Source organism: Mchenga conophoros, linkage group LG18, assembly GCF_057382185.1.
Source record: "Mchenga conophoros isolate Kocher_MC1m ecotype Shallow Benthic linkage group LG18, M_conophoros_male_GT1.1, whole genome shotgun sequence".
Classification (NCBI taxonomy): Eukaryota; Metazoa; Chordata; class Actinopteri; order Cichliformes; family Cichlidae; genus Mchenga; species Mchenga conophoros.
Window position 1 is genome coordinate 16,873,150 of NC_140543.1, and position 13,607 is coordinate 16,886,756.

At 44.5% G+C, this 13,607-nt stretch overlaps 2 protein-coding genes across 2 annotated transcripts in view; one reads left to right on the plus strand and one right to left on the minus strand.

Annotated features, from left to right (window-relative positions):
• The window catches only part of asic1c (acid-sensing (proton-gated) ion channel 1c), a 42,333-nt gene extending 30,677 nt beyond the window's left edge, over positions 1 to 11,656 (minus strand). The window contains exon 1 of the mRNA XM_085255223.1: positions 10,629 to 11,656. Coding sequence (XP_085111349.1) covers positions 10,629 to 11,156 — 528 coding nt within the window. The 5' untranslated portion in view covers positions 11,157 to 11,656. The remainder of the gene's footprint in view (positions 1 to 10,628) is intronic.
• Positions 1,582 to 5,788, plus strand: LOC146553513 (uncharacterized). The gene is made up of 2 exons (XM_085255219.1): positions 1,582 to 5,195; positions 5,655 to 5,788. The coding sequence occupies exon 1, from the start codon at positions 1,585 to 1,587 to the stop codon at positions 3,769 to 3,771; it is 2,187 nt and encodes a 728-aa protein (XP_085111345.1). The 5' UTR covers positions 1,582 to 1,584; the 3' UTR covers positions 3,772 to 5,195; positions 5,655 to 5,788.
• Positions 11,657 to 13,607: the final 1,951 nt, after the last annotated feature.

Genomic DNA, 13,607 nt, shown 5'->3' on the forward strand with positions numbered 1-13,607 from the left:
CTGATGGAGATGATGGTGGCATCTTCATACGGCATCCCAAAGCCTAAGCTGGTGATCTTCCGGTCGGGGAGAGAGAGTGACTTTGCCTTATTGAAGAAAGGGCTGGACAGCACCTTAGGGCCACATTCTCATCTGGGAGAAGATTACAAGTATCAGGTCCTACTAGATCATCTAGAGCATCCCAGCGCCCTACAGGTAGCCAAGCGCTACATTCACGACCGCACTCCCTACACTAGTGCAATGAGGGCGCTAGAGCAGAGGTATGGACAGCCAAGGCAGTTAGTCCAAAGTGAGCTTAGCACTATATTAAACTGCCCCCCTATTAGAGCCGGAGATTCTCAAGCTATTGAAGACCTCTCCCTCTCGGTGTCCAGCCTGGTTGGGCTTCTCAGTACCATGGATGAAGTAGCAGCCAGTGAGCTTCATTGTGGTTCACATGTGGACAGACTGCTTACTAAGCTCCCTCTGAACTACAGGGACAACTTCATCGAGTACTGTATCACCCGGGGGATCATCCGCAGTGGCAGCAGCCGAACATACAATATGTACGACTTCTCAGAATGGCTCGAACGGAAATCCCAAGTCCTTCAGCTATCCAGACAAGCCTCTCAAATGCCCCCGGACAAGCCACGTCCAGAGAAGAACCTACTCAAAGCCTCAGCAGGGCTCAAGCCACACAACAGATCTGCCTCCATCTACTACGGCCCAAATCTAGCCCAAGCCAAGCTAAACCAGGAGGGAGAATCTACAGCTCCAGATCCGACAATCCAACCTAAGAAGAAACAGAAGTTCAAACCTTATTGTCCATACTGCGAAGGGACAGAGCATTATCTGAATGGCTGTGATGGATTCAAAAGGCTAGACCTCAAAGCTATGGCTACCTGGATTACCGAGAAGGCCAAATGCTGGCGCTGTGGCCGTAAACATTCTCCAGAGCAGTGTACTCTGAAGAAGCCGTGCAGCACCTGTGGTGACCAGCATTTGTTGGTGCTCCATGACCTGGTTGAGGCCAAGAAGCGGGACCCTAACATACTAACTGTGAGTACTAGTATGGTCTACCTAGACTATTCAAGTCACTCAGGTCGTGTTATGCTTAAGGTAGTACCAATCCAACTACATCATGGGGGAAAATCACTGGATACATTTGCTGTGCTCGATGACGGCTCAGAGAAGACTGTTGTGCTTCCAGCGGCAGTTACATCTCTAGGTTTGGAACAGGAGGAAGCAACACTCTCACTGAGAACTATCCGTCGAGATGTAATCCAGATGAAGGGAGGCTTTGTCTCATTTCAGGTGTCACCAAGGGCTAAGCCCAAAGTGAGGTACAAAGTAACACATGCCTTCACAGCCCAACAACTGAGCCTAGCTACTCAGTCATGTCCAGCTGAACAGCTAAAGAAGAAGTATCTTCACTTACAGAAAGTCCAGATTGAGGGATTTAACCAGATCCAACCTTTGGTGCTGATTGGCTCAGATAACGCTCATCTCATCACCCCTGTCCGCCCCGTCCTTCAGGGGTCGTCCAAAGGGCCAGTAGCTATCTGCACCAAGCTCGGATGGGCCATCCAGGGGCCGGCCAGTAGTATGCCTACATCTGAGGGGGACCTGCAGTGCCTGAACATGTGCCTTTCTCCTGCAGAGGCCGTGCATCAAGATGTGAAGCGTTTGTGGCAACTAGATGCTCCCCCCTACAGGACAGAGAAGGAGGTCACACGGTCAAAGGAGGACAGAGAGGCGGTAGCTATGTTGGAGACAAAGACTATCAGAGTCCCAGTAGACGGTGTCGAGAGATACGCCACTCCGCTGCTGAGAAGAAGGGACTTTCCACGGATGTGTGTCTCTCCTGAAGCAGTAAAAGGCCTCCTCAGATCCACCGAACGTAAGCTGGCCAAGAATCCTGATCTGACCCTCACATACAGCCAGGAGATCCACAGGTTAGTAGATTCTGGTTATGTTGTTAAGCTGAGCCCAGATGAGACACATAGCCCTTCCGAGTCATGGTATGTACCCCACCACATGGTACATCACAATAATAAGGCTAGGGTGGTCTTCAACTGTTCGTTTGAGTTTCAGGGGGCCGTCCTGAACCACTACCTCTTACCAGGACCTCCCTTGGGGCCCACTCTGCTGGGGGTATTACTCCGCTTCCGCCAACACCCTGTAGCCGTGAGTGGAGATATCAAAGCCATGTTTCACCAGATTCGGCTGCTCCCAGAGGACTGTCCTCTACTACGGTTTCTGTGGAGGGATTGTGAAACTGACCGGCCCCCAGACGTATATGAGTGGAGAGTTTTGCCCTTCGGAACGACATGTAGCCCCTGTTGTGCTATTTACGCCCTACAGAGACATGCAAGGGAGCACGAAGACACCCACAAGGACATCTGTGACTCTGTCCACACAGCCTTCTATGTGGATAACTGTTTACAGTCCCTATCCAACCCAGAAGAGGCAAAGCAGCTCATCGACCGAATGAGAGATTTACTCATTCAAGGAGGATTCGAGATACGTCAGTGGGCGAGCAACGTGCCCGAAGTAGTTGCTCACCTGCCCGCTTCAGCTAGATCAGAGAGCTGCGAGCTTTGGCTGAACTTCAAAAGTCTCGACCCACAAGAGTCAACATTAGGACTCAGCTGGCACTGCCCGACAGATGTCCTGGGGTATAAGCACCGCCCTATAACCTACTCCACGGTCACGCTGCGCAACGTGTACAAGGTACTAGCTACCCAGTATGACCCCCTAGGTTATATTTGTCCCTACACTACAAGGGCCAAGCTGATTGTACAGGCCCTGTGGAGCACAGAGAGAGGATGGGATGAGCCCATCGAAGGGAATCTACTTCAGTCCTGGCTTGAGTGGGAAGGTGAACTGTCACACCTTCAGCATGTCACCATTCCCCGCTGCTACACTCCTTCTCACAACTCCAGCAATGTGACATACGAGGCTCACATATTCTGTGACGCATCAGAAAAGGCGTATGGGGCTGTGGCTTATCTCCGAGTAATCGATCAACAACTGCCCATCGCCACATCATTCCTGATGGCTCGCTCCAGAGTGGCCCCACGTAAACAGGTGTCAATACCCCGGCTGGAGCTTTGCGCAGCGCTCACAGGGGCCCAATTGGCCAAATTACTCCAGACAGAGCTCACCATCCTCCTGAAATCGATCTACCTGTGGACAGACTCCACAACGGTGCTGCAGTGGATCCAGTCTAGTTCCTGTCGCTATAAGGTATTTGTGGGGACTAGAATCTGTGAAATACAGGAGCTGACATCTCCTGAACAGTGGCGGTATGTGACCTCTGACCTCAATCCTGCTGATGACATCACCAGAGGGAAACATCTCGCTGACCTAACTGTCCGCAATCGTTGGTCACATGGTCCACCCTTTCTGTCACAAACTGCTGACACTTGGCCTAAGTTGCCAACAGAGTTCCCGGCATGCAGTGAGGCAGAGCTCAGGAAGACTGCATTCTGTGGGCACGTTTCTGCATCCCCGACTTTACCGGATCCAACACAGTATGCCACGCTAGATGAGCTGATTGCTGCTACCTACCAGACCCAACACGGGGCGGCTGACGCTCCTATTACAGCAGCGGAGCAACTAGAAACCAAAACCATGCTGCTTCGCTCGGCACAGACTGACAGCTTCTCAGAGGAGGCCCGAGCCCTCCAGATCGGGCACCCAGTCCGCTCAGACAGCCGTCTTAGCGTGCTGTCCCCTGAATATGACAGTCTTACCGGTCTCATCAGAGTCGGAGGCCGCCTCCGTTGAGCTGCCGACTTAGATCCAGACAGTATTCATCCCATTGTATTAGCAGCTGAACATCCCCTGACCAAGCTCATCATAAAAACTTATGATGACCAGCTCCTTCATCCAGGTGCAGAGAGGCTGTTTGCGGAAATACGGCGCACCTATTGGATTCTCAGAGGACGTCAAGCCATTAAGAAGCATCAGCACCAGTGTGTGGACTGTAGGAGATGGCGCGCCTCACCTTCTACACCCAAAATGGCTGACTTACCTTCATCGCGGCTGAGACTCTATAAGCGGCCGTTCTGGTCAACGGGCGTAGACTGTTTTGGGCCATACACGATAAAGATAGGTCGTAGAAGAGAGAAACGCTGGGGAATCATCTACAAGTGTCTTACAACCAGATGCGTGCACCTTGATCTCCTCCCTAGTCTTGACACCGATTCCTTCCTTATGTCATTACGCAGATTTATTGCACGCCGAGGAAAGCCGTACGAGATGTGGTCTGATCGAGGGACCAATTTCAGAGGTGGGCACAGAGAACTCCAAACGGCGTTTGAAAACATGGAGCCGGACCTCAAGCAGCAACTGGCTAAGCAGACTATCAACTTCTGCTTCAATCCCCCACACTCTCCTCATTTCGGAGGAGCATGGGAAAGGGAAATCAGAGCAGTGAAGTCAGCTCTGCAAGTGGTCCTGAAGGACCAAGTTGTGGTGGAAGAAGTCCTACTCACTGCTCTCATAGAGGTTGAGGGCATTTTGAACTCAAAGCCGCTTGGCTATGCATCGGCTGACATAGCTGACCCAGATCCCATCACACCAAATCTTCTCTTGATGGGGCGGCATGATTCGGCACTACCCCAGGCAGCTTACGGCCCCTCAGGCACTCTTTCTAACAGAAGATGGAGGCACAGTCAGGTCATCAGCGACCACTTCTGGAAGCGGTTCATACAGAACTACCTCCCAGGACTGCAACTCCGACAGAAATGGAGGAGGTCCACTGACAACATGGCTGTGGGACAAGCTGTTATGATTGTGGACTGTAACTTGCCTAGAGGCCTTTGGCCTGTGGGTACCATTGCCAAAGTTTTCCCAGGGATTGATGGCGTTGTTCGAGCTGCCGAGGTCAAGGTTAAAGACAGTACCTATGTTCGCCCGGTAACTAAGTTGGTGGAACTTCCCAAAGTTCCTGAGGACTCAAATGACACTGTTTCAAAATAGAAGGACTCTAGCGGGAGTGTATTTGCCTACAAATACAGGGGCGGCTGTTAAAAGTCCGCTTGTTCACTGTAGCTGGTTTATACTACGTTACCCATGATGCACCTCGGTATCTGTACTTCCGGTTGGGAACGTGTTCAGCGCAGCGCTGCACAGATGAGAGGTGTGTCGGAGGAGTAAGGTATTAACGTGCATTCGGTGTGAGTTAATACTGCGTGCGTGCTTACCATGTGAGTATTGTAAGATGAGAGTGAGGCTTGTTGACTTTATCTGTGTAATTTGCTATCGCTAAGAGGCTAGTCCCGTTGCTATCGCTAAGAGGCTAGTCTCGTTGCTATCGCTAAGAGGCTAGTCCCATGGCTATCGCTAAGATGCGTTTTGTTTGGCCTACTACAGGCAGCCTTGTGTTCAGCCCATATTTCATTCCATATACGACTTACTGTCAAGCATTGTGGTAGGTGGATGTAACTATTTACTATGTTTATTCTCTGAATCGTTGCAATCTGCAGAGGTCTGGTTTGCCAATGTATATACAAGCCAGAAATTCATTTATGGTCTTAGGGTGCCATCTAGTGGCCATGAGGTTATGGCAGATTGTATAACATTACCCTGGAAACCCACAGTACTGTATAAGGGGTACACTGCTATCCATAGTGGTTAATACAAATGTTTGTTCTTTCTGTTTACAGATGACCACACACACATACCCATATACACACTCACACCCCCGTTACCTGCATGTGAATACTGTAATGCCTCCCTACCAATGCTGTACATCCTGTTGATGTCATCTGCCATCTCTTTAGTAAAGTTATTTGAACTACATCACTGTGGAGTACCATTCCTTCTGACCGAGGACGACTCAGTTGAAGCGTGATCGGCAATCAGTGCAAACATACATTACACTAAGCTCTTCTGTCTAAAGGTGCAACGGGTTGAAAAATTAAGACGATGCAAAGTAACAAAAATAGCAGAAATGTAAACATGTTCACATGCTGGTACAAAAATGTATTTTGGTATTTATGGGTAATTTATTTCTTCAAGATGACTAAAAAAGGTGATAAATTATTTTATAGCTTTACTATTTAAACTGCATTAAGGCTTAAAGTTAGGCCATTTCCACTTTAACTCACTGGTAGGCTTAGTAGGCTTCACCCCTGTTAATTGACTGAACTGGATCTCTGCAGCATGTTTGTGGTGTTTTCAGATATTTTAGTGGATTTATCTGAAAGAAAAAAATAGATGGCCTGCTGTGCGGATCATTCATTTGCATGTTACTTAGCAATAATACCTGGTGATGGTGTCAGTTTAATGGAGCTATGCAGTATACTCCATTTGTCCATATATGATCAATTCTGCCTTAAAAACAACAACAACATGGCACAAACATGGCCAAATTACTAATGCTGATGTTTCACAACAAGGTATCACAAACCAGTGGGTTCATCTTTTATATACAGTCTATGATATTGACCAAATAGTCTTGAAGAGTAATCTCAGAAAGCAACTCCACACTTTGAAAGGTGCAGTGCATAACATATTGGCTAAGAGACCAGGATGTAGATCCCAGAGGCCATTAGTGGAGGAAAAAAAAAAAGCTAAATATGGCTTCTGAGGCAATCAAAAATCAAAAGAACTTGTGATATGAACCATTAGTCATTTGTGCTCCATCTGTGTTCAGTAGATTAGGAAAACTTGGGAGTACAATGCATGCTGTTGTTTGAATATCATGATGCCAGGAGGCTGATAATCTACAACAAAACATAATGGCTCTATTGGTTTTGGACAGAGCCATATTTGTGTCCGGTGTCTCCACCTAACAAGCCAATTAACTTAAGAGGTTCTGTCAACGGGCACCTCCGATGTCTGCCTATGGTCGTATGCCGGATGTGCAAGTCAGCATAAAGCACCCTCACACAGCATCCCCTCCATGAATTCCTTCAGTATTCCTCCTCAGTGCCATTGACTGGACTGCCAATGCTGCACTTAGAGTAACAGCGATTTTCACAGTAATCTTTTCTGATACTGAGTACTGGAATAAACACATTAAGTATTTGTAATCTGGCCTGTCATCTACGCTCGGTGCGTCAGATTTGTTTATTTCATTGTTTGCACTATACTCTATTTTATCTCTACTCTCCTTTTCATGCTCTAGGCAGCAGTGTAATTTTGTGCTCCTTCACACACCTTCTTCCTTTCATCTCTCCTAATGCTTCCAGTTGTGCATCGAGGCAGTGGCTCTGCTCCAAAGCAGGCTGAATCACAGTGATGGTGTCAGTGCTCAGCTGAGTCCCGGTCCCACCTCAATCTAAGCACAGCGCAGCCTCTTTTTCTGTTTTCTCTTTCTCATTTGTTTCCATTTTGTGTCAGCGCTCCCCTTCAGATCTATTTGTCGCTTTTCACCCTTTCCACCTCTCTCTGGTATAAGGAGCTATTCTTTTGTACTTTTCTCCACGTTGCCTATTTTCTCTCTCTGTCTGCATCTCTGACGCTCAATCCTGTCTTCTGCTTCTTTTACTCACCTTTTTCTTTTCTTTGACCTCCAAAGCCAACATCAGCCTCCAGACAATACTGCAGCGCATAAAGTAAAACACCAGCTCCTGGCTCTAGCTTTGGCAGGCAAGACTTAATGTAATATTAAAAAGGAAGTTTAAACCAAAGGTCCTTTGTTACAACATAATCTAATAGATCTACGGGAAGTTCAGTGACAACATAGAAGATCAAGCGTAACGGGATAAACATGTTAGGATCAGCTCTCTGCAGTGGCATGGGCCGGCTAAAGTGCTGAGCTGGTGATCGATTGAAATGATATTACACCAGCTTCGGCATGCATCCTGCATATACACGATGACAGATGATTTATTTGGTGTGAGCTAGTCTTGCAGGCTTAATCCACAGCAATGATTCAGGGTGTGTTGGGGTGCTTACGCTTTTGAGTATTAATGAGGTAATCAATCACACGCCACTTCACAGACAGTAAGGCACCAAGATGGAGGCATGAGATTAATTTGATAATGAAGTAAATCCTCCACCAAGACACTTATTTGGCAAATCATATATATTATAATCTAAAAATGGTTTTCTTTAATGTGATGTTGTGTCATATACAGCGTCCTAGCTACCAAAAACTGTAATCTGAGCACGGCTTGTTACCACAGACTGATCCAGGGACATTCAAGGCTATGTTTCTATGTATATTTAGAGCACCGCATGGGCAGAACATTCCCAGCCTCTACCATCTGCCAGCTTTTAAATATACGAGAGTCGTTCTCCACCAGCAAATTACAGCATCTCTCCCCCCAAAAAATATTTCATTACTTGATGCAAAGGGAGTGATTGCACTTGGGGGCGCTGATATTTCCCCTATGAGATTTCTCAATACGACTGCACCCATACCCAGCTCATTAGCTGAAACATCTGGTCTTTCCTGTCACTGTCAGGCATGCCAAGTTTCTCCAGCCACTGTTACTTTGTCTAAAATGCTACACATACGTACACGCATGCATGTACTGAAATAGATCCGAAAGGACATCTGAAAAATGTTATCAAACTAAAGTGAAGTATTAGTATGCTACAACTAATATGGTCGAATAGCTGCAAAACTTTGTACTAAGAGGTTTAAATAGGAAAATCGAGCCGTATGTTTATTCTAATGATGTCCTTTTAAAAGCCATACCAAAATGGATCAATTAAGTGCATCAGCAGAGGTATCTGAATGATTCAGTGCATATATTTTCTCAGGTTTTTCCACATACACAGAGCTAATTGTCGGATGTTGTCTAGACCTTGTGTGAGTCATTTTGTGTTGATGTTGCTGAAGTATATAATGGGTAATCTCAATTCCATCCCATCTTATCTCCTATGAGAGGACCTGCCTCTCAGCCTCCCACAGAAAGATCAGCAGGCCGAGGGAATCGAGGAAGGGGGAATTCAGGCAGCTCTATGAATCTTTAATTAGTCCCCTCTATACTTAGGCCCTCCGAGCATCTCCAGTTTCTGACATTTAGCTGAAATGTGCCCTTTGTATGCAGGGATGTGAAGAAGCCAAGGTCATCTGACTGATCACAGCGATATCAAAATGTATCTTTATTAGCTCATATGCGCTGTGTTGTTTTTGAGAATATGACTCAAACCTGATGAGTCATTTAAATGTGCAAGTCTTCATAGTAGGTGTCAGGTTTGGTTTGAGTTGAAAAGCCAAACCTTTTCTTTTAATGTGAATCACTGTCACTAACAAAAAAAGAAATAAATAGCAACAGTAGCGCTACATTAGAACAGCTAGGTAATTAGTATAAATCGTTTGCCTCTGTTTCACTGCTGGTTCCCAAAGAAACTGTGCAGCATGAGACACCCGTCTCAGGCTGGGTTTTCATCACTCAAATCAATGGCCCATTTCATCGAAATACAATCCTTCCCCTGTCTCTGCAGCAGGACGATTAAGTTCCGCTCAGATTCTGCTGACATAATTTTATTTCTTTCGTAAAGACCTGAAAATTGAGAAGGAAAAACTGGAGTTCACAAAAAAAAAAAAAAAAAAAAAATGAAGGCACACAAGTTAAGACAAATTACCTTTTCATCTCTACAATGACATTGTTCCTGTGACATTATGTGCTTTAGATTTTTGTGATCGGAGACAAATATTTAGAACATTTGGTGCCATTACTACGATGAAGACGACAATCCTTCTGAGGTATTTACAAAGAAAAACAGTAACGTGTTAAAAACCCTACTGGTCTTGAAAACAGCATATGCTTGCTTCATAATGCATGATGCATGATGCCAGCAGAGATTTGTTGAACCATATGGCACCTCAGTAGATTAAACGTTTCGGAGGACACTTTTAAGAAAGTAACTTTCATTTCTCCTTCAAGAAAAATTACAGCTAATAGCAGTCACAAAGTGAAGAACTGGACCCAGCATAAATATTGGCATCACTATAAAGGCGAACGAAACACATTCCTGCTTTGTAAACAGAGATAAAGTGCTGCTTTATTAGTATTCCTCAGAAACTTTTCCTCTTCCACCCACGTACCCATTGTTCTCCCTAAAGCTACTTTATCTTTTCACAAACATGTCATTTATACTAGTATTTTAAAAAATAAAGTAGGGATTATGTTAAGAAAAAAAAGCTAAATTACGCAGTGACAGCATAATTTGAATCAAAGTGATGTCTCCTCTACTAACGATATCTGATTTGAATGATTATGCTCATCATGACATCATGACAGTGCTCATTTTGGAAATGTAACGTCTTTGAGCAGATCTCCTGGTGTTTAGAAACATAAACAGACTCATTTTTCACTTCACCCCCGGGCAAAATGAAGCGCTGGAATCGTAGTTTTATAATGAATATTGAACAGCTCACAGTTGTTGGTATTTCTGCCTGAGGCTTTGTTTCTGTTCAAATTTTGCTTTCAAGCTTTCTATTAATAATTTCAAATTAAAGATTTTTAACACACGATTTGACACTTCCCATTAAATATTTTGTTTAAATAATAATGAATCAGCAATTAACCTGCTGAGACATTATGAAATATTGCAGAGAGAACATGTTCAACCTCTCATTGTGATCTTGTTTGGGATTTTTTGGTTTTAGCCCTAAATGATTGAGTGGCTACACTGATCACACAAGAGGTGACACCTACATGAGGAGCCTTACTTACTGTGGTGAAGTTCTCTGGACCACAGTCCTTGCCTCTGTATTTGCAGTCAAGCAGCATCTCCTCTATGTTATGACTAGTCCTCTGCACAAACTCCAGCATGTTGAAGGTCTTGCTGGGGAAAAACTTGGTGTTGCTGTCTGTGGGTTGCCCTATAGCGGCCATGAAATCATCAAAGTCTCCTTGTTCCACACCCAGGAGTCCAGCCATCCAGAAGATATCATTCCTCCGGAGCTGGGACTTTCGAAAGGTGTTGTAGTTGCAGAGGGTTATGGCTGGGAAATACATGACGGGACTGTCCATTTCATCCAGAATTGTAACATGGGGGTATTGATAATACTCGATCACACGGTCGGCCACTTGGAGCAGGAAGATGGAAAGCGAGGCGCTGAATGCAGCAGCCCAGAGCAACCGCCGGAAAGTCACTCCACCGGGCAGAAATATGTGGCTCAGGCCGTGGAGCGTACAGTTGGCCCCGAAAACAGTGATGTCTGATGGGGGACGTGGCGCTTCCTCCTCTGGAGCTCCCATTTTCTCCAAATTTTTCCTCAGTCAAGTTTTGCGGTTGTCAGATGTCGTGTGGCTGCAGCGGTGCCCTAACGAAAACTGATGGTAGCAGAGAGGTTTAGCCAACCAAGGGGAGGCTGGACAAGACAGTGTCTGGTTTCCCTTTCCCACCTGAGGGAGGGGAAAGGGTTGGATATCTGGAGCTGGGAAGCAGCAATGAACTGTAATATCAACCATTCCACAATAAGATCTTAGAGGGCACATTGAATGCAAGAGATAGAGTTTCAACGGGTAGCAGTGGATAGAGTCCAGATTGATGCAGCAGAAAGGCAAACGTGAAAGTGAAGCACATTACTGACCTCTGGTACTCAAATACTATTCTCTTCTGTTAAAATTCTTTTTCTAGTGGAAGCTTCCAGACATTTATTTGTGTTAACTTGTGAATACTTCCCTTTAACACTTGCATTGGGGACTTTTACTGTTTTATCTCAAACTGAATGATTCACTGTCATTTAATCAGTGGCAGCCGGTCAAAACCCTCGGAGACATCATAAATATGATGTCATGCAGATAAAAACATGGCTGTTTGACAGCCAGCTGACATTTTCAAGCTACAACAAGTGATGAATTCTCAATTAGCTTCACATTTAGCTTGAGATGCCACACACCTTAGAAGCTACACTGGAGTAATAATTTAGTGCTTTCTTTAATAGCACCTGCATAGGGATTGTTCTGAAAGGTCAAAGATTTGCTCCTTCATGGTTTTCAGTTAACTTTTAATTCCTCCTGACAGAATCTAAATATGACACCCGTGTTAATCATGTTATGAAGTGTGTAATTGGTAAGATTTTTTTTTTTTTTTTTTTTACATACAAAGCATTATGTTAGAGGGTAACATACATATCTGACTTATTTCTTTTAAACCATTGAAATGGGTTAAAATAAGTACACTAAGTTCTTGTCACTCAGTACACATGTACCTGATCCTTTAAGTTTAAAGCAAACATCTTCTTCTGTCCTGCCGCAGTCTCCTTATCATGAGTTTTGTAACTGCATCAATTATTAATGCGCCCTCCTGCATATTTTTTTACTCATGGACAGAGGTGTATATTTGCAGAATGTGAGCCTGAGGCTACTTCAGTTCACACTGGCGAGAATCTGTCTCGACTAGAATTGATCAGCTTAGAGGAGCATTCATTTAAAGCAAAGTTAATAAGGTAACTGATGCTGGGACCTCAGCCACAGCTTTAATGGCCTGCCTCAGACCAGCTTTCTTTCCCTACTAAGTAATCTCTTATATTTACTGATTTATATCTACTTCTTTGTGCTTTTTTGATGCTTCCATCTCACTTTATTGTTCCTTTTCTTTATTCAGCTATGTGCACTTACGTCCTTTAGTTGCTGCAAGTGACAGCTGACTTCTGTGAGTCGTATTGTCTTGTATTCATGATATGTGCATCTAAAAGTTTAAGCAACCCAGCAAAATTATTAGGTGACTTTTATTTGTCTCTTTGAGCACTTCAGCACTGTGTGCCAACATTATTAGATCGATCTATTCAAATCCTGTTCTGAATACTTCCACTTGTACGTCTATAACTTCACAAAATACCTAAAACTTGTGCACAGAGAAAATGACCTGAGTTCCATGCCAAGAATCTGCATGAGTGACGAGAGCTGGGTGGGAACCAAAACGATTGAGCCGAGGTCTGGCCCCAATCAGCCCAACAGCCTCCTCTGCAGTACGTGCCATTGTGTGCCCCCCTCATAGTGTATTAAAAAGGCAGGAGATTATTGGCTACTGTTAGATTATAATATTATTTTATGCCATGTTATACCCCTAATTAAAGATTGTGAATTATTATGTAGTTTTAGTTTGCATTATTCTCCTGAATTAGAAGAAGCTGATAACTATTGCATTAGTTAAACTGATTTGCATTACATTAAACTGCTGACTTGTTGTGAATGAATGATATTGTTTTATGATGCATTATACTGCTGAGTTATAAGAAATCTCATAAGATGAAGATCAGGGACCAACCCAGAAGTCACTGACACTTCACTAGCTGTAAACTATTGGTTTAGGAATAAGTGATGGCACTGAACTTTCTATTTCACAAAAGTCAATTTATTTAGGATATCTGAGGAAGTACTGATTTTATTTGGAGACACAAAGGAACATTTGGCACTTCCCTCATCTGACATCTGTTTCATTGTTGTACCCAATCATTCTACAACTGAAATGCCTTGGACTGCTAACCATTTCAGGCAAGTGGAGTGAACCATATTTTGCTAGACTCTCATCAGATTGGGGCTTCCTTTTATTGATCTTTGGAGAGAAGTCTTCATTACTGGTATTATTCAGGTCTTGTTCACATGTTTGTCCCAGGTTTCTCAGCTAAGAGGAGCTTAAACCCCAGATACTGTGAGTTCTTTTCACACATTGAGATCACTGATAACTCTCAGCAACGACGTGAT